Here is a 22185-nt window from a genome sequence, read left to right on the forward strand (position 1 = left end):
TTTCATGAACTCTCGAGTTTCGACTTTAAAAGGACAGAGCCTAGTTTCAACCCGTGAAAATTAACACTAAGTTTGGATAAAGTTACAAGTAAGTGAAACATGAGTCTGTGACTTTGAAATGGTGAAATACTCTATAAAAATAAGACTAAACCTCGACTCCATAACTGATACTTCTCAGACGCACGTGCGTTTTTAAAACATGACAATTGCATTTTCTGCTATTACAAACACCAGGATGAACAAAAACACTTCAAATGTACAGAAATGGATAATCTAAACCATAAAATCTAAGTAAAGTATGATTTCAGTTATCAATAAACAGCTATAATAGTAAAAAATATGCCTTAGTGTTTAAAAACTAGGGTATGTCATTTTAAAGTTTTATAATTACGGTCTCCAGAACTTGTAGGAATTTTTCTGAAAGTTATCAAAACACAATGGTCGCTGCGCCACACTACGGATTGTATCCGGCATTAATCTGTATATAATGTCTTACATACAGTTATTATAATATTTGATGTATTTATTTATGTATTTATTTATTTCTTTTTCTTTTCTCTTTCTGGAGTGGAGGTACAATCCTGGAGGCATAAGTCAGATTTTTAAAATCTTTATTTATATTATGAAAACATTCCGTACATGTTCGTCCTCAAGTCGGGGTGGGGGTGGGGAGGGCAGACCATCCGCACGCCCCCCCCCCCCCCCACCCCCCGTTCCTACAAACTTGCTCTCTCCAACTCTCTCTCTCTATCTTTCTTTCTATCTTTCTTTCTCTCAATCTGTCTTTCTCTCCATATCTCTCTCTGTCTCTGTTTTTGTCTCTCTCTCTCATCAGATAAAACGAAATTGTCACACGAATATCACGTCACCTCATATAATACCTCACGTATCGTACTAGAGCCCTGGTATATATGTCATTTAGCTACCGACCACTACGTGGCGTATCTTACCCCGTGACGTCGGCGGTTGGGTGTCGCGGCTAAACGACTTGGGCATGCGCCGTCACGCCGCGGAATCCCGAGTGTCGCCGAGTGGTGTCGAGGTATGTACAACAAGCGACGGGAAAGGTGGAAACACGGAAAGGTCGGCGAGTTTCCCTCGTTACAGTGTCTCCGTGTGTGCCACGCGACGTGACGCTAGCCGTGTTCCACGTGTTACGGAACGAGACCGCGACGCGAGAAAACAGCCGTGACGGAACACATACCTTCTGGTGTTGTCGCCCCAGTGAAAAAAATGTTTAACGACACCACTAGAGCACATTGATTAATTAATTATCGGCTTTTGGATGTCAAACATTTGGCAATTCTGACTTGTAGTCATCAGAGGAAACCCGCTATATTTGTCCATTAGCAGCAACGGATATTTTTTTATATGCACTTTCCCACAGACAGGGAAGCACATATCATGTCCTTTGACCAGCTGTGGTGCACTGGTTGGAACGAAACAAAAAACCCAATCAGTTAAATGGATCCATCGAATTGGTTCGATCCTGCGACGCAAGCAAATCAAGCGAGCACTCACCTGACTGAGCTAAATCTAAATCCCGCTCCTTGCAAGTAAAAGTGATGGAAGGTTTGAGGGACAGACCGACAAGTGGATGTGTGGATGGATGGGCGGATTGATTGTTTGATTGATGAATAGCTGGATGGATGGACGGCGAATGGACGAACGAGCTAACGGACGGACGGACGGACGGACGGGTTGATCAGAACTCACACTGGAATTTTTTTAAGTTTCAACCAATTTTCAGATATGTAGAGAGTTTCCTTGAAAATGATTTAAAAATGACTAAATGTTGTAGCCACTTTGGATTGAAAATTAGCAACTGGCTAATTTGGCTATGGACAGGGTTAGTGAGCTCTGATGAATGGATGGATGGATAGATGGATGAATGGATAGGTGGATGGGTGGATGTGTGGGTGGATGAATGAATGAATAATTTGGCGGACTGAGTAATGGATAGCTGCACGGGCGGACGAACGGAGGGATGGATCGATGGATAGGTGTGTGGATGGATGGACCGGCGGGACAATGAACGGACGGACATACGGATGAATGAACGGACTGACGGACGGACGCATGGATGGGTGGGTCAAAGGACGCATGCATGGATGGACGGATAGATCGGACGGACAAGTAAATTGACTGATTGATGGATGGATTGCGGACATTCGTAGATCCATACACAAGTCAAATTCTGAGAAATATAAATTTACCCTAGCCACCGGCCAACCTGGCATCAGAAGGAAAAAGATAGAAGGAAGAAATGTTTTATTTAACGACACACTCAACACATTTTATTTACGGTTATATGGCGTCGGAAGTATGGTTAAGAACCACAGATAATGAGAGAGAAAACCGCTGCAGCCACGCAAAGATCTTTTATATGCATCATCCCACAAACAGGATAGCACATACCACGGCGTTTGTTACACCAGCTGTGAAGCACTGGCTGCAACGAAACTAGCCTATTGGGCCAATCAACGGGGATTGATACTACGCCGGCCGCGCAGCAGGCGAGCGCTTTACCACCACTGGGCTCCGTCCCGTCGCACCTGGCATCAAATGTTTCTCAAAACACTACCAACTGCTTTTAAAGCACATTAGTAAAGTGCAAAGAAGTGAAGGAAGTCGTAAAAGAAGAGGAGAAAAACAAAAAAGAGAAGGAAACTGCACAGGAACGTGAAACAAAATATGATGAACGGCAGAAAAACAAACGCTCATGGGATTGTTACAACGCAATCGATATATCAAGATTTACAACTTGTTCCAAGAAAAACAAACGTCTGGTATAAAATGTCACGGTGAGCCAGACGACGTAAGCGAATAGTTAACACAGTCTAGATTTGTTGTTTTAACTACTAACAGCGTGGATAGTTAACACATTCTAGATCTGTTGTTTTGAATACTAACAGAGTGGATAGTTAACACATTCTAGATCTGTTGTTTTAAATACTAACAGAGCGGATAGTTAACACATTCTAGATCTGTTGTTTTAAATACTAACAGAGTGGATAGTTAACACATTCTAGATCTGTTGTTTTGAATACTAACAGAGTGGATAGTTAACACATTCTAGATCTGTTGTTTTAAATACTAACAGAGTGGATAGTTAACACATTCTAGATCTGTTGTTTTAAATACTAACAGAGTGGATAGTTAACACATTCTAGATCTGTTGTTTTAAATACTAACAGAGCGGATAGTTAACACAGTCTAGCATGTTTTAATTACTATCAGAGCGGATAGTTAACACAGTCTAGATCTGTTGTTTTAAATACTAACGGATCGGATAGTTAACACATTTTAGATCTGTTGTTTTAAATACTAACAGAGCGGATAGTTAACACAGTCTAGATCTGTTGTTTTAACTACTAGCATAGCGGATAGTTAACACAGTCTAGATCTGTTGTTTTAAATACGAGCAGAGCGAATAGTTAACACATTCTAGATCTGTTGTTTTAACTACTAGCAGAGGAAAACCAAAAATATTGAGAGAAAAAACGTTTTTGACCCCCTTCTTGCCAAAACCTCCTTTGTCAATCCACCTCCTTGCCTAAACCTCCTTTGTCAATCAACCTCCTTTTTAATATCTGCTTTGTCAATTCACCTCCTGCCAAAATCACCTTTGTCAATATACCTCCTTGCCAAAATTTCGTTTGTCAATCCACCTCCTTGCCTAAACCTCCTTTGTCAGTCCACCTCCTTGCCTAAACCTCCTTTGCTAATCCACTTCCTTCCTAAAATCTCCTTTGGTCAAAATCTCTTCTGGTTAAAATATCATCCATTCTAAACACCTTTATAAGTAATTTTAAAACTGCCGTATGGTTCCTTCTACCATCATGTCATTGCATACCCTGAGCCGTATCCTTGTCATTCTGTCTACTTGCAAAGTCCTTATTTCTCAATCTAACGACGCAAGAAATTCATTTCATACCCGTACCTCTTAGTTATTTCACATTTAATGTGTCAGTGTGTCTAAATCTGTCTATAAAACCATAATTGAGTCTAAAGGTGTCTCTAAAACCATAATTGAGTCTAAAGGTGTCTCTAAAACCGCTACTTATCCAGAACGTGTCTCCACATCACCACTGAGGCTAAACGTCTCTCCACATAACTACTAAGTCTAAACGTCTCTACGTCGCTAATGAGTCAAAATGTGTTTTTATAGCCACCACCGATGTTTAAAAGTGTTTTTACAACAACAAATCATTTTGTCCAAATGCGTTTCTATATCAACACCCAGTCTAGACGTGTCTCTATCGTTACCATAGAGTCCAAATGTTTTTTTGTTTTTTTTGTGTAACATCACTAAATTTAATTGTTCTACAATCACCACTACTACATCTAAACGTATTTCTAAAGCTACCATTGCGTTATAACGTGTCCCTGCATAAGACACAAATGTGTGGGTCTCTATCCAGATATCAAGTTTAGATCTGATTACATTTCTTTTGTCTCTTATCTGGACTGTCACACGTTCATTAGCGTCAAGTCTGGTGATTTACGAGTCCTGCAGTCGGAATACTGACGAATGTCTTCAACCAGAGATACTGGGACTCGCAGGAGAGATGTGGGCTTTGTACGATGAATTCAAAACACATACACACACAGTATATAGTCTACTACAATGGTTTAAGTAGTACAGACGATCAGTGTGACCCTGGACTCGGTAATAAATCAGAAACTGTGAACAGAATGAACATTCCTGAATGTCAAAGGCCTCAGAAAACTGTTTTAGTTGGATTGGTTGATTGGCTGTAGGACTTAAATCATGTTGATGCCAAAATTAATCTACATGCAATGGGCTAAATGCTGGGTACTATTGATATTATGCTCTACCGTGGTCTGTCTGTCTGTCTGTCTGTCTGTCACTCTCTCTCTCTCTCTCTCTCTCTCTCTCTCTCTCTCTCTCTCACTGTCTTTCTGCCTGTCTGTCTGTCTGTCTGTCTGTCTCTGTCTGTCTGTCTGTCTGTCTGTCTGTCTGTCTGTCTCTCTCTCTCTCTCTCTCTCTCTCTCTCTCTCTCTCTCTCTCTCTCTCTCTCTCTCTCTCTCTCTCTCTCTCTCTCGCTCAGGTGCGTCTCTGTTTTTCTATCTTTCTTTCCCTCAAAATCTGTCTCTGAATCGCCCGATCTGTCTCTAAATCGCTATGTCCGTCTTTACGTCTCTCTCTCTCTCTCTCTCTCTCTCTCTCTCTCTCTCTCTCTCTCTCTCTCTCTCTCTCTCTCTCTCTCTCTCTCTCTCTCTCAGGTTCGTTTCTGTTTTTCTATATCTCTTTCCCTCAAAATTTGTCTCTGAATCGCCCGGTCTGTCTCTAAATCGCTATGTCCGTCTCTACGTCTCTGTCTGTCTGTCTGTCTGTCTCTCTCTCTCTCTCTCTCTCTCTCTGTTTCTCTCTCTCTCTGTCTCTCTGTCTCTTCTCTCTCTCTCTCTCTCTCTCTCTCTCTCTCTCTCTCTCTCTCTCTCTCTCTCTCACTCTCTCTCTCTCTGTCTGATAGCTAAAGCTACAAATGTTCCCTTTAGCACCTAAATGCAGATATACCAGGATCGTGGACAATCGTCTCACCTGTCAGGTAAACTACATGATTAAAGAAGCAGGTCGATCTCTTTACAACGAGCCAGCGAATCTCTGACTGACATTAGTGGAAACAGCGAGTCGAGTTTACTCGTGAACTCCGATACGTTCCTCCGACAAAGCGAGGTGAGCCAGATAATTGTAGCCGCGAGTGACGGCTAACAGTGAAAACCATCAGCACGTTCCGACTGGCTATATAGTGAAAATGTCGCACGCATGAAGCACGGAACTGTAGAGACCACTATCCATTCGGTAAAAAGTGTTCTACTCGTTTTTTTTATTAAACACGCGAATTGAACCAAGGTAGAGTGGTGGTGGTGGTGGTGGTGGTAGTATGGTGGTGGTGGTGGTGGTAGTATGGTGGTGGTGGTGGTGGTGATATGGTGGTGGTGGTGGTGGTGGTTCCAATGCGACTCACGTGTGTGATTAAACCCATAAGCGTTCGAGACGGGGGAGGGGGCAAAAATCTTAAGCAAATCCTCAAATTCGGGCAAAAACGATAAAGATATTCGGGAAAAATGTGCTAACCTGAGACCTTTTTACCATGTATATCCATCATTTTACCTTCGAAATTAGTTGTAATCCCTGGGAAAGTGCGTAGTGATTCGTTTGTAACCCTATATAACTCTTTGGTAGCAATGCTTATATAAATAAACGTTGTTGTCCAGATTCGGGCATTTTCGTTTAATTCGGGCAAAAACCGTGGCTTGTTCCTTCACATAACATATGTGAAGGAACAAGCTACGGCGCCGGTGGCATATTAGTACATTAAATATTTGCTTTACACTTTTAAAACCTACTAATATTTAGCCTCTCATTGTATATCATTGTTTAAGAAGGTTGGATTCTTAGAAGCATCAAAATCATTTTCCTTTTCATAGTAGGGCTGTATTGCTAACTTTAAGTTTTGAGGATAGATAGTGGAGATAGCTTCAAGAAGTAACACAAACAATGATTAGAGCTGTTTTGTATTTACCCCCACCGCCATTACCCAACGAAAAACGAAAACAAGAGGCAACAGACCGGTAGTAGTGACAACACGTTAGCATTATTCGTAAGTGTACCATTTTTAAAAATAAAACAACCACCTACTTACCAGTCCATCACAAACTGCAAGTGCTATCATGGAATGCGTATCACCGTGCACGGAACCGGTGTAGTGGCAGTCTCGCCATTTAATGGCAGTGAACACAGAATCCGATACGTTCTTGTAGGTATTTCCAATCCTCTCCACGACCCCAGCGGGCGCCACGAGTTTGCCATTTCTCTCTAACGTCACCAGTAACACCTTACCCTCCACGGGTATATGGTAATGAATAACACGTCCGTCCGCACGTGTGTCTGTGTTGTCTGGGGGTAATCCACGAACGCTGTTGACGCTACGTCTGTGTAAGTGGTGGTGGTGGAGCGGGTGAAGTTCGTGCGTTAAAAACTGACCACCAGAATCCACCGCACTGGGAACACTCACAAAGTAGCTATCCAAAGTCTGTGCGAATTCCGCTGGAAAAAAAAGAAAAGAAAATGAAATAAAATAAATGGTTTGAAAACGTTGTCTTTTTTTTTCTGTGGCTTGAATGCTATGGAATGAAATTTTATTTTACTTCAAAGAGTAGAGGGAGAGGGTTGGAAGGAATCTATCTGCCTTGAAAATGTTGAAGGCAAAACAACCCAGTCTTTGCTTTGAAAAAAATGCACTATTACCTTTGCGAAAGGGGATGCCTCCCCATTTCAACCCACCTCAGTGTTAACGGCACAATTACCTAGTCGCGAAAGGGGATGCTTCCTCACTCTAACCCACCCCAGTGTTAACGACACAATTACCTAGTCGCGAAAGGGGATGCCTCCCCACTCTAACCCACCCCAGTGTTAACGGCATAATTACCTAGTCGCGAAAGGGGATGCCTCCTCACTCTAACCCACCCCAGTGTTAACGACACAATTACCTAGTCGCGAAAGGGGATGTCTCCCCACTCTAACCCACCCCAGTGTTAACGACACAATTACCTAGCCGCGAAAGGGGATGTCTCTTCACTCTAACCCACCCCAGTGTTAACGGCACAATTACCTAGCCGCGAAAGGGGATGCCTCCTCACTCTAACCCACCTCAGTGTTAACGACACAATTACCTAGTCGCGAAAGGGGATGCCTCCCCACTCTAACCCACCCCAGTGTTAACGACACAATTACCTAGTCGCGAAAGGGGATGCCTCCTCACTCTAACCCACCCCAGTGTTAACGACACAATTACCTAGTCGCGAAAGGGGATGCCTCCCCACTCTAACCCACCCCAGTGTTAACGACACATTACCTAGTCGCGAAAGGGGATGCCTCCCCACTCTAACCCACCCCAGTGTTAACGGCACAATTACCTAGTCGCGAAAGGGGATGTCTCTTCACTCTAACCCACCCCAGTGTTAACGGCACAATTACCTAGTCGCGAAAGGGGATGTCTCTTCACTCTAACCCACCCCAGTGTTAACGGCACAATTACACAGCCGCGAAAGGGGATGTCTCCCCACTCTAACCCACCCCAGTGTTAACGGCACAATTACACAGCCGCGAAAGGGGATGCCTCCCCACTCTAACCCACTCCAGTGTTAACGGCACAATTACCTAGTCGCGACAAAGGATGCCTCCCCACTCTAACCCACCCCAGTGTTAACGGCACAATTACACAGCCGCGAAAGGGGATGTCTCCCCACTCTAACCCACCCCAGTATTAACGGCACAATTACCTAGTCGCGAAAGGGGATGCCTCCCCTCTCTAACCCACCCCAGTGTTAACGGCACAATTACACAGCCGCGAAGGGGGATGTCTCCCCACTCTAACCCACCCCAGTATCAACGGCACAATTACCTAGTCGCGAAAGGGGATGCCTCCCCACTCTAACCCACCCCAGTGTTAACGGCATAATTACCTAGTCGCGAAAGGGGATGTCTCCAGTGTTAACGGCACAATTACCTAGTCGCGAAAAGGGATGTCTCCAGAGTTAACGGCACAGTTACCTAGTCGCGAAAAGGGATGTCTCCAGAGTTAACGGCACAATTACCTAGTCGCGAAAAGGGATGTCTCCAGTGTTAACGGCACAATTACCTAGTCGCGAAAAGGGATGTCTCCAGTGTTAACGGCACAGTTACCTAGTCGCGAAAGGGATGTCTCCAGGGCACAATTGTCTCGCGAAAGGGATGTCTCCAGAGTTAACGGCACAATTACCTAGTCGCGAAAGGGATGTCTCCAGAGTTAACGGCACAGTTACCTAGTCGCGAAAGGGATGTCTCCAGAGTTAACGGCACAGTTACCTAGTCGCGAAAGGGATGTCTCCAGAGTTAACGGCTATACAATGTTTAACACAACAATAATTAGAAAGTAACAGCTAGCTTCAGGTTATTAGGCCGTCTATGTAACCAATCTGTACCAACATTAGTTACCGGTACCCGTAATTAGTATCGACACTTTAACATCAGGGGCGGATGCAGAATTTTTCCAGGGAGTAGGTACATCGTTTAAAATAAGTACCTACAATGTTCAGGGAGGGGTGCAACGTTTTTTGTTGTTTTTTTTTTTTTTTAAATAGGGTTTTTTAAATAATATTCCAAAATACACTAACATGCAACTATATATTCCAATACTCTCTACAAACGCCAAGCTGACGAAGATATTGCATGTCCCCCATTAAAAAATAAATTAATTGTATTCATTTGCAACACAATGGATTTTTAGGAGCACTATGGAACTCGAGGAGTTGCGCACTCCCAGCATCCTCCTCCTGGATCCGCGTCTGAACCATCAGTGCCAGAAGAAAAACGCAGCAGATTCTTGATGTTCTGTTACTATACGTATTAGAGGAAGCACCAGTTATGAAACTCTCTGATAATGTACGTGTCTGTAGCCTAGAGGTGACTGTTGGTGGAAACCTTGGTTTTCAAGCTTTCATGATAATCCGTGTGTGAAGACTGAAATGATGAGGAAACGTCAATTAAGCTAAGTTGATTATCACCATAACCATGCATTAGTTATCAACCCACTGTCTGTACACGTTAGAAGAGACATCCGTTGTCGAGCTCTCTTGCTCATCTGCGTGTTTATACGTGAAAAACATCAGCTTTCTTGATCATCTACATGTGTGTACAGGTGTCAGAAAAAAATCAGTAATCAAGCTCTATTGATCATCTACGTATGTGTAGGTGTCAGTTATCAAGCTCTCTTGGTCATCTACGTGTGTGTACGTGTTAGAGAAAACATTAGTAATCAAGCTCTCTTGATCTTCTACGTATGTGTACGTGTCAGTCATCAAGCTCTCTTGGTCATCTATGAATGTGCACGTGTCAGTCATCAAACTATATTGATCATCTATGTGTGTGTACGTGTTAAGAGAAAACATCAGTCATCAAGCTCTCTTGGTCATCTACATGTGTGCACGTGTCAGAGTCATCAAGCTCTGTTGGTCATCTACGTGTGTGTACGTGTTAGAGAAAACATCAGTCATCAAGCTCTCTTGATCATCTACGTATGTGCACGTGTTAAAGAAAACGTCAGTCATCAAGCTCTCTTGATCATCTACGTATGTGCACGTGTCAGTCATCAAGCTCTCTTGGTCATCTACGTGTGTTAGAGAAAACATCAGTCATCAAGCTCCCTTGATCATCTACGTATGTATGTACGTGTTAGAGAAAACATCAGTCATCAAGCTCCCTTGATCATCTAAGTATGTATGTACGTGTTAGAGAAAACATCAGTCATCAAGCTCTCTTTATAATCTACATGCCTATACATAGTATACTAATTTACTTGACTTTTCTTTCGTGGGAACATACGTTAAGACACGATAACTGTCACGGTGATATCACCCAATTTCTAACGTACTGGTTTAATAAAATGTTGGCCATCAAAATGTCAAGGTTATATAACAGGGCCGTAGCTAGGATTTTTTGTTTGGGGGGGGGGGGGCAACTGAGTAGTTAAGTCTAAAACTCCCTTTTCTGGGGGGGGGGCAACTATCCCCCTTGCCCCTATGCTAGCTACGGCCCTGTATAATACCCTATTTCTCACCTAAACTAGTTTAAAATCTGATCAAAATCCAAGTATGGCCGCTATTTCTGTGGAATGCACGATTGTGTGCTTTGTGTGTTGAGAGCAGTGCAGAAATAAGCTGAAGGTCAACGAGAGAGTGGCTTTAAATCTTTTCAACAGCATTTTAATACTACGCCATAAAAAAGCGTCAATTTATGTACATATCGTATCGCATTGAACTGGGCTAGTGCGTCTGGGCCGCGGCGTGTGTAACGTTTTATCTCTGTTCACACTGAATGAAGAGTTCCCATTAATACTACAGTAAATACTACTATATCATCTCTTTCTCTCCTCCTCTAAAACACAGATACACACAGGTCTCTCTGTCTCTGTCTCTGTCTCTCTGTCTGTCTGTCTGTCTCTCTCTCTCATTTTCTCCCATACGTATCTGTATCTCTCCCTCTATCTTCCCCTCTCTCTGTCTCTCTGTCTCTCTCTCACACACACACACACACACACACACACACACACACACACACTCCCTCTCCGTCTCTCTCTCAACCCCTCTCCATCTCGGCTTTTTTCGTTCTCACTCTCTAACACTCTATCGGTCGGTCTATGTCTCTTCTCTCTCTCTCTCTCTCTCTCTCTCTCTCTCTCTCTCTCTCTCTCTCTCTCTCTCTCTCTCTCTCTCTCTCTCTCTCTCTCTCTCTTTCTGAATATATATATAATACAAAAAGATCGCTAGTCGATTGTTCGCCGTCTCCCACCTCCCACTGGGTCCCACATCGCAACAAATATCACACATGTTTTGGTACTGCGATCACCCGGAAAGCTGTCAAGTCGTACCGCGGTAAGGATGTCGTACGGGGCAGGTAGTAGTTTATGAAGACATGCACTGACAAAAGACAGGTGTATTGTTTATCATTAACTCAACCATACAGGGGTGAAGAGGGCATCTACGAAGATTACTACATCCATCGCCCCCGCTATCTCCGAGACTGGTCGTATGCACACTGTATAATACATGGACATTCGTAAGTTTATCCATATGGGGTCACGAAGCCTGAGAATTTGGGGTCTAATTCACTAAACTTTCGCAACTTTGCGATCTCGCAGTGCAATGCTAAAAAACTTGCAAAGAGGATGCTTTGTTGTCCAACAGAGCCTAAGATACCTTTGTGAATTAGGCCCCTGGTGCTAAAGAAGTTTGTTTTGTTTAACGACACCACAGGAGCACATTGATTTATTAATCATCGGCTATTGGATGTCAAACATTTGGTGATTTTTACATACAGTCTTAGAGAGGAAACCCGCTACACTTTTTTTCATCAGTAGCAAGGGATCGTTTATAGGTACCATCCAACAGACAGGATAGAACATACCACCACCTTTGATATACCATTATGTGTGCACTGGCTGGAACAAGAAATAACCCAAAGGGCCCATCGATGGGGATCGATCCTAGACCGACTGCGCATCAGACGAGCCCATTACCACTGGTATAATACGTATACGTCCATAAGCTAATTCACGAGGACTTGCAACGCCTGTGATCCATATGTGGTACTGGACGTCTATGGAACCAATGGAAGATAATATTGTACAAGCTTTCTGTTTAGATTTGAACATAATAAAATATACTATTCAACTTTCGTTAGGGATATTTGGAAAGACATATGTCAAGTCAAGCATCTGCATTAATTTTATTGTTCGCTCTAGCCAGTGCACCACCACTGGTATACCATAGGCCGTGGTACGAAATATCCTGTCTGTGGGATGTGCATATATAAAAGATCCCTTTCTACTAATGGACAAATGTAACGGGTTTTCTCTCAAAGACTATATGTCAAAATTACCAAAATGTTTGAAATCCAATAGCCAATAATTAATAAATTAATGTGCTCTAGAGGTGTCGTTAAACAAAACAAACTTTAACATTAATTTTATTGTGTTCGATGGATGACATATCTAATTGCGGTCATGCATTACTATGGTCATTACTATGGTGATGACATCCAAACCGCATACTCTCTTTGATCACACGTTGTACAAATTTAAGATGTGCACACGTTTTTATCATGACATATGTTTGGTATATCCCAAGTGAACGTTCAGTAGTATATATACAAATATAGTGATTAATTATCGACACAGACAGACACAAGCATGGAATCTGAGATAATTTAGAGAATATAATGCACACAGACACAGACACAGACAGAAAGGTAGATATATCTAGAGAATCTAAAAAGTTAATGACTACGGCCCGCTTAACAAACAGGTATAGGTGATATCGATAGAATACTACTTGAAGATGGTGACAGTCTTGGTATGCAAATTGACATACAAGCAGACAGGCAGACACAGACGAAATATAGTTAAGATAATGTTGATGGAACGCCGTCAAGGCAAATACAGACTGGATGCACCGCGTGCGGTGCGCGTGTCTATAAAACAGCATGCGACCAACCGCAATTAAATAATCGTATATGGTGTATATGCCCCAAACACAAGCAGCATACACAACAGTCAGACCGCACGCACGCATCGCACCCAGTCTATATTAGCGTTAGGGTTACATTCTGTACAGTTAAAGGTTTGTTTTGTTTTGTTTAACGACACCACTAGAGCACATCGGCAACTGGATGTTAAACATTTGGTAATTTCGACATATATATAGTCTTAGAGAGGAAACCCGCTACATTTTTCCATTAGTAGCAAGGGATATTTTATGTGCACCATCCCACAGACAGAATAGCAGATACCACGGCCTTTGATATACCAGTCGTGGTTCACTGGCTGGAACGAGAAATACGCGTTCTGAAGACAGTACGCAACCTCGAGTTTTAACATAATATTAATGTGTAAAAATAAACTCACTTTTAAACACTATACTTAGTACATGAGATGATATAATTATATTTCAGAATTATTATAAAGTTTTATACACGTACACACGTGTACAGTTGTGGTGCGAGTACACGCTAGTTCTATTGTGCACGTACAGTTGTAACAACACGAGGTGTGAGTACACGCTAGTTGTAGCAACAAGTGGTGTGAGCATGTGCTAGTTCTACTGTACACGTACAGTTGCAACAACACGAGGTGTGAGTACACGCTAGTTGTAGCAACACGTGGTGTGAGCACGTGCTAGTTCTACGGTACACGCACAGTTGCAACAACACGAGGTGTGAGTACTTGTTACTTCTACTGTACACGTACAGTTGTAACAACACGTGGTGTGAGTACACGCTAGTTCTACTGTACGCGTACAGTTGTAACAACACGTGGTGTGAGTACACGCTAGTTCTACTGTACGCGTACAGTTGTAACAACACGTGGTGTGAGTACACGCTAGTTCTACTGTACACGTACAGTTGTAACACGAGGTGTGAGTACACGCTAGTTGTAGCAACACGTGGTGTGAGCACGTGCTAGTTCTACTGTACACGTACAGTTGCAACACGAGGTGTGAGTACACGCTAGTTGTAGCAACACGTGGTGTGAGTACTTGTTACTTCTACTGTACACGTACAGTTGTAACACGTGGTGTGAGTACACGCTAGTTCTACTGTACGCGTACAGTTGTAACAACACGTGGTGTGAGTACACGCTAGTTCTATTATACACGTACAGTTGTAGCAACACGAGGTGTAAGCACTCGCTAGTTCTACTGTACACGTACAGTTGTAGCAACACGTGGTGTGAGTACACGCTAGTTCTACTGTACGCGTACAGTTGTAACAACACGTGGTGTGAGTACACGCTAGTTCTACTGTACACGTACATTTGTAATAACCAGTGGTGTGAGCATGCGCCAAGAGATGTGAGTACGCACCAATTCCGTTTTACACGTACGACTGTAACACGAATTGTGAGCAGGCCCCACTTCCAGCGTACACGTACAGTGTGAGCACGCGCGGGTGCTAGATATGTCATATGTTGGCTGGCATGCTGGATGCCAGTTTGGAAGTTTGATATGCTCCTGATGTAACAGACAAGTGACGGTGGGCTAAAAATACCTGATCACACGGCGAGATGCCAAACTCGAGTTTCGCTTGCTATTTAATACATAACGCAACACTTTTCCTGCTTCCTTTTACTCGCACCTTTCACGTACACCGGCGTACGACGTGGTGATGTTGCTTTATGACAGAGTGGCACGTAACGGACTGACGGCCACCATGACTTGTGTGATTTGTCTGCACTCAGATTATCTAAATAAGAAGACATGGCGAGCGTCAACCTGAGGGAAAGGACTACAGCTTTAACAATCTATACTAGAAGAAAAGAAAAGAAAAAAGTTTTGTTTTGCTTAACAACACCACTAAAGCACATTGATTAATTAATCATCGGCTATTGGATGTCAAACATTTGGTAATTCTGACACGTAGTCAGTAGAGGAAACCTGCTACAGTTTTCCTAATGCAGCAAGATATCGTTTATATGCACTTTCCCACAGACAGGAAAGCACATACCGCGGCCTTTGACCAGTTGTGGCGCACTGGTTGGAGTGAACAATCAGTTGAATGGATCCACCGAGGTGGTTCGATCCTGCGACGGAAGCACCTCAAGCGAGCACTTAAGCGACTGAGCTAAATCCCGCCCCCAATCTATACTAATAAAAATGACTTGCCATCTAGCGTCGTCTGTCTGTCTGTCTGTCTGTCTGTATGTTGTCTGTCTGTCTGTCTGTCTGTCTACTTGTATGTTGTATGTCTGTCTGTCTGTCTACTTGTATGTTGTCTGTCTGTCTGTCTACTTGTATGTTGTCTGTCTGTCTGTCTACTTGTATGTTGTCTGTCTGTCTGTCTGTCTACTTGTATGTTGTCTGTCTGTCTGTCTGTCTACTTGTATGTTGTCTGTCTGTCTGTATACTTGTATGTTGTCTGTCTGTCTGTCTACTTGTATGTTGTCTGTCTGTCTGTATACTTGTATGTTGTCTGTCTGTCTGTCTACTTGTATGTTGTCTGTCTTTCTGTCTGTCTGTCTGTATGTTGTCTGTCTGTCTGTCTGTCTGTCTGTCTGTCTGTCTGTCTGTCTGTCTGTCTACTTGTATGTCGTCTGTCTTTCTGTCTGTCTGTCTACTGGTATGGTGTCTGTCTGTCTACTTGTATGTCGTCTGTCTGTCTGTCTGTCTACTTGTATGGTGTCTGTCTGTCTGTCTACTTGTATGTTGTCTGTCTGTCTGTCTGTCTACTTGTATGTTGTCGGTCTGTCTGTCTGTATACTTGAATGTTGTCTGTCTGTCTGTCTGTCTACTTGTATGTTGTCTGTCTTTCTGTCTGTCTGTTGTCTGTCTGTCTTTCTGTATGTTGTCTGTCTGTATGTTGTCTGTCTGTCTTTCTGTCTGTCTGTTGTCCGTTTGTCTCTCTATCTGTCTCTGTGTCCGTCTGTCTGTCGGTCGGTCTCTGTATGTCTGTCTGTCTCTGTCTGCTTTTGTCTGACTGTGTCTGTTAGTCTCTATTTGTCTGTCTGTCTGCTTTTGTCTGTCTGCTTGTCTTTTTGTTTTAGTCTAATGACACTCAATCTGGCATTGTCTTTACGTCATCTCTGTCTCTTTGTGTCTTTTTCTGTGTGTCTGTCTCCGTGTCTGTGTTCGTCTTTCTGTCTGTCTTTTTGTTTCGATCAACATTAATGACACGATCTGTCATTGTCATGTCTGTCCGCCTGTGTGTCTATATGTCTAAATGTCTGTCTGTCTAAATGTCTATCAGATTATGTCGGTGTCTACACTAAAGGTTCATAAAGACTTGATGCGACGCGTGCGTGCGGTCCGACTGTTGCGTCCGATGTGTCTGCGGCTTGCGTTTCGGACATATAAACGATATATAATTATTTCATTGCGGCTGGTCACATGCGTTTTACAGACGCACGCACCCAGTATAGCCGCTCTCATTGTAACTAGTGTATTTTGATATTTTGGTAGCCGCACGCACGCACACGCCGTCTATATGAGTATTTTGGTAGCCGTACGCACGCACACGCCGTCTATACGAGCCTTTTCCGACGTACCTACTAGTAGTGGACACACGGAAATCACGGGTGTGTACGTGATATAATTATATAAGCAGACCAGTCTGGCATTTAATATTACGCGTATTGATAATAGAACGTGATATAGAAAATGGAGAAGACCAGTACGGTGTTTAATATTACGTGGTTTTGATAATAAGGTATACAATTGTCTGTAGCGTCTAGGTTTTTTGCCATTTAAACCAAATCGTCTCGTGCTGATAACCGATTAAAGTGCCACTTCTGTCAGAATATATCTCGAAAATGAACAGCTGTGTACATCACCGGAAGTGCAGCCGTGGAGATGCGAGCCAACACGATTTGATTCGTGGTTAACGACCGGACAGGCAGACAGACAACGGAACACCGACCAACCACAATAAAGGCGTCAAAACGTCTCTTGCCCTACCTCCTCCTCCACTCTGAAGCTGAGATGGCTAAAATATGCATTGACACCCCCCCCCCCCCCCCCCCCACCACCACCACCACCACCAGCGAAAGATAAATTAACAATTATCCCTCCACTCTCCACTTTGAAACTAAGATAGCTATTCACTAACACCCCCACCCCAAAGACGAATTAACAACTACGCACAGCACACCCCGTTGCTAACATATTCCGACGTCTATGTTTAAGTAAAAAAAACTGGGACAGGATCTAGTCGGTAGAGCCCTCGCCTGAGGTGCTTCGGTCGCAGGATCAAACGACACCACTGGGGCACATTGATTAATTAATCATCGGCTACTGGATGTCAAACATTTGGTAATTATGTCTCGTAGTCTTCAGACGACACCCACTATATTTCATTTCAACTTATTTCCGTGCTTATATATATCAAATTAAGGTTCAAGCACGCTGCCCTGGGAACACACCTCAACTATCTGGGCTGTCTGTCCAGGACAGTGGGTTAGATGTTAGTTGTTAGTGGTTAGTGAGAGAGAAGAGGGCGTAGTGGCCTTACACCTGCCGATTGAGTCGTTGAAACTTGCTCTGGGTGGGAGCCGGTACCGGGCTGCGAACCTTTTATCTACAAGCCTTATGTCCGATGGCTTAACCACGACGCCACCGAGGCCGGTGGACACCCGCTATATTTTTCCATTAGCAGAAAGGGATCTTTTACAAGCACTTTTCCACCGATATCACAGTACAGCCTTTAGTTGGAACGGGCAAAGAATCCAACAAGAGAATGGGTTAGATCCTACGGCCAAAGCACCTCCTCAATTGAGCGCACTACCGACTGATCTATATTGTAAGGACACTAATCTGTGACTATGTACGTTCTACCGGCCTCGGTGGCGTCGTGGTTAGGTCATCGGTCTACAGGCTGGTAGGTACTGGGTTCGGATCCCAGTCGAGGCATGGGATTTTTAATCCAAATACCGACTCCAAACCCCGAGTGAGAGCTCCGCAAGGCTCAATGGGTAGGTGTAAACCACTTGCACCGACCAGTGATCCATAACTGGTTCAACAAAGGTCATGGTTTGTGCTATCCTGCCTGTGGGGACCATAAATAAAAGATCTCTTGCTGCCTGTCGTAAAAGAGTAGCCTATGTGGCGACAGCGGGTTTCCTCTAAAAACAGTGTCAGAATGACCATATGTTTGACGTCCAATAGCCGATGATAAGATAAAAAATCAATGTGCTCTAGTGGCGTTGTTAAATAAAACAAACTTTACTATGTACGTTCTGAACTTTGCTTCAAATGGCCCATGCTAAAACGAGGGATTATATAGATGTATGTGGTGTCTGATTGCGGTATAATTGGGCCCATACAAACCATGTTAAGTTTGTAACAACACCCCTTGTGGAGCTTCATATATTTTCTTAAAAGTACAATATCATTGTTTATAATATACTGCGATATGTCAACGTCGACAGTATGAAAACTTTGACACAGATAAGTGATACGGCGAACCACAGTGGAGGAAACGTATACAGAACACCCCGGCCATTGAAAAAGTGCAAATCAACAGATCACACGGAGAGTTTATGAATTAAAAGTTCTTACTCACGTTACATGATAATGTCAACACGATAAATGCGTTCCGTGACGTGAGAAGTTAATATGCTTGTCGGTTACTTGAGGGGTCAGGGGAGGTGGAGAGGTCTCTGGATAAAATATGAAAATGCGGTCACTTTATTTTAAGGCCAAAAAGATAATAATAATAATGATAGGCCCCTACGAAGAATGTTTTGTTTTTTTACCATGTATTTTGAAGTTGTGACCCACTGCTACGACCAAGGTAGAGCAAACTAAGAGCTTTGTAGACAATTGCTGGGAAAAAAACATTTCTCTTCGAATATTACATCACAAAACGATTTACCAACATGAAATGAATGTGGAGAAGTATTTTTGTTGTTGTTGTTTTCTCTTGTAGAGTATATTCTATTAAAATATCACAATAAAAAATTCCAGAAGGTCCACACTTTTAAGACTGGGTGCGGCGCTTGCGCGCGGTCCGGCGGTTGCGTCTGCGGTTTGCGCATATACACCATATACGATTATTTTATTGCGGCTGGCCGCATGCGTTTTGCATACGCACGCATCGCACGCATCCAGTCTAGACGATCTCATTGAAACTAATGTATTTCGATTTTTTAATGTGTTTTATTTTTAGCCAACCCGCACGCGCACACGCCGCATCCAGTCTATATGAGCCTTTAAAGTAGCAAGAACGCTCAGCAACTCATTCTTTTCATGTGGCTTTAACTCCATATATTTAGGGGGCGGGATTTAGCTCAGTCGGTTGAGTGTTCGCTTGAGGTGCTTGCGCCACAGGATCGAACCACTTCAGTTGATCGATTCAACTGATTGGGAATTTTTTCTCGTTCCAGCCAGTGCCGTGGTGCCGTGGTATGTGTTTTGCTGTTTGTGAAAAAGTGCATATAAAATAACCCCCTGCTCGCAGCAGTCTAGACACCCACTGTAACATTCCCTGCACATGCGCCTCAGAAGTATCGTGTTGATGTTAAAGGAGAATTCATACATTTTACTTGTCATAGATTAGCGACACGGGAGGTAAGATAAATGCGAATAATCTATTATAAATTGTAAAATAATGTTTTCGAAAAAAAAAAAAAAAGAAGAAAAGAAAAAGCTCAAGATTGTAGCTTAAAACATGCAATTGTATGTGTGTTCTGTTAAATGACGAGGAGATTTAAAAAGAAGTAAAATATATTTTGTTTAACGATATCGCTAAAGTACATTAATTAACTGATCACTGGATACTGGATATCAAACACGTAGTCTAGGGGGGGGGGGGGGGGGGGGGGGAGGGGGACGCTACATTTTTGTTTTAGCAACAAGGGACCGTTTATACATACTTTCGCAGACAGGACATCATATACAACAACCTTTGATATACCAGTCGTGGAGCACTGGTTGGACCGAGCTAGATCCCGCCCACTTTAAAAAGAAAAAAAATTATATGCTGAGGTGTCCGCCAGGATCGTACTATTATCACAATGAGTACATGGATTACATCAATTAATACTAGGATCATGATGTTATGAACGAAATGCTATTTAGGGGATAATACTGTGTTTTCCGATTTGCGGACGTATATCGGTGGTTTTACTGTCGCAAATTTAGTTTTATTGGCGACGCGTTAGCGGAGCCAATAAAACGGTAAATTTGCGACTGTAAAACCACCGATATACGTCCGCAAATCGGAAAACACAGTAGGGTTATCCCTATTCTAATTAAACTGTTTGCTGGTTGATTTTAAATAGGAAATTGTCACATTTTTAGTAAGAATAAGCATATAAACGTCACCAGCTGGTGACGTCATTAAGCAGCCCATTAAGCAGCCCGTTGTCGGACAGTTAGCGGCTCGAACATAGATGTGTAATTTGACATATTTAATCAGGTCTCGTGATTATATAACGACTAAAAAGAATGACGTGTTCATTTCTGACATAAAAACGTCTCAGTATTTAACGACTTCTGTACGTAATATGAACGCTACAGAAATTGTCTTTATGACGTCATTACAAAACAACCATGTTCTTTGCTTAACCTATGACGTATTTCTGCCAGAAAATTTGCGACCGGTATATCGGTGATTTTACCACCTGAAATTTTTAGTGGAGATCCAATCAGATTCGTTCTTACAAATGTGTTGAATTAGAATAGTAGATAACGCAAACGCAAACAAGCAAACGCAAACAAGCTACAGGGCGGGATGTAGCCCAGTGGGAAAATTATCGCTTGATACGCGGTCGGTCTAGGATCGATCCCCGTCAGTGGGCCTATTGGGCCATTCCTCGCTCTAGCCAGTGCACCACGACTGGTATATCAAATGCCGTGGTATGTGCTATCCTGTCTGTGGGATGGTGCATATAAAAGATCCCTTGCTACTAATGGAAAAAATGTAGCGGGTTTCATCTCTGTGACTGTCAAAATTACCATATATGTTTGACATCCAATAGCCGTGAATTAATAAATCAGTGTGCTCTAGTGGTGTCATTAAACAAAACAAAACTAAACAAGCTGCATTTATAAACCTTTTATATGGGATGGTCATTTAAGTGGGTTGGGTTCATACTTGTTTTATGTGTGGTTGTTTGTTTGGTTTTTTTGTTGGGTTCTTGTTGTTGTTTTGGGTTGTTTTTTCTTTTTCTTTTTAAACTCTGACTCCTTATATATTTCCTGCATTCCACTTTGACATGGAACCTACAATCCGTAATTCTAGTCAAAATGATTACATCCAAGATACTCTAGCCGCATGCTTTCCACTTCAGTCTTGTGATCGCATTTCCTATTACTTTTTTAAACGTCAAAAACATAATAAACAGGAAATATTTTAAAATCCAGTCAGGAGTGTTAATTTTTTGCCTTTTAGGTCAAGGACTAATCCATGTTTTCAGAGAGTGCTATGATACGTGCTGTAACATTCACAAGTTATTAACACTCACACCGCCAACCGACTCAACACATTCTACAGGCTGTCCTGGGCACACACCTCAGCTATCTGGGCTGTCTGTCCAGGGCCCATATTTTCGAAGCCATCTTAGCGCTACGAAATCGTAAAATCATCGTAAGCTATGACGTCACTATGGCGTGTGTTGTAGTGACGTCACACCCTACGATCGTTTCACGATTTCGTAGCGCTAAGATAGCTTCGAAAATATGGGCCCAGGACAGTGGGTTAGTTGTTAGTTGTTATTGATTAGTGAGAGAGGAGGAGAGGATGTAGTGGTCTTACGGAGTCGTTAAAACTGGCTCTGGGTGGGAGCCGGTATATGTGGCTGCGAACCCTGTACCTACCAGCCTTATGTTTTATTTACGGTTATATGGCTTCAGACATATGGCTAAGGACTACACTGGTATTGAGAACGGAAACCCATGTCGCCACTTCATGGGCTACTCTTTTCATTTAGCAGCAAGGGATCTTTTATATACACCATCCCACAGACAAGATAGCACATACCACGGCCTCTGATATACCAGTCGTGGTGCACTGGCTGGAACGAGAAATAGCTAAATGGGTCCCCCGACGGGGATCGATCCTGGACCGACCACGCATCAAGCGAACGCTTTACCGCTGGGTTACGTCCAGCCCACAGTCTCGAACGGAGG

General features: G+C 42.9%; 1 protein-coding gene across 2 annotated transcripts in view; it reads right to left on the reverse strand.

Annotated features, from left to right (window-relative positions):
* The window catches only part of LOC121384626 (A disintegrin and metalloproteinase with thrombospondin motifs 12-like), a 90135-nt gene that overhangs the window by 62435 nt on the left and 5515 nt on the right, over window positions 1-22185 (reverse strand). For both annotated transcript variants that reach the window (XM_041515093.1, XM_041515102.1), the window contains exon 2: window positions 6672-7075. In XM_041515093.1, coding sequence (XP_041371027.1) covers window positions 6672-7075 — 404 coding nt within the window. The remainder of the gene's footprint in view (window positions 1-6671; window positions 7076-22185) is intronic.

The sequence above is a fragment of the Gigantopelta aegis genome, chromosome 2, assembly GCF_016097555.1.
Source record: "Gigantopelta aegis isolate Gae_Host chromosome 2, Gae_host_genome, whole genome shotgun sequence".
NCBI classification, from domain to species: domain Eukaryota; kingdom Metazoa; phylum Mollusca; class Gastropoda; order Neomphalida; family Peltospiridae; genus Gigantopelta; species Gigantopelta aegis.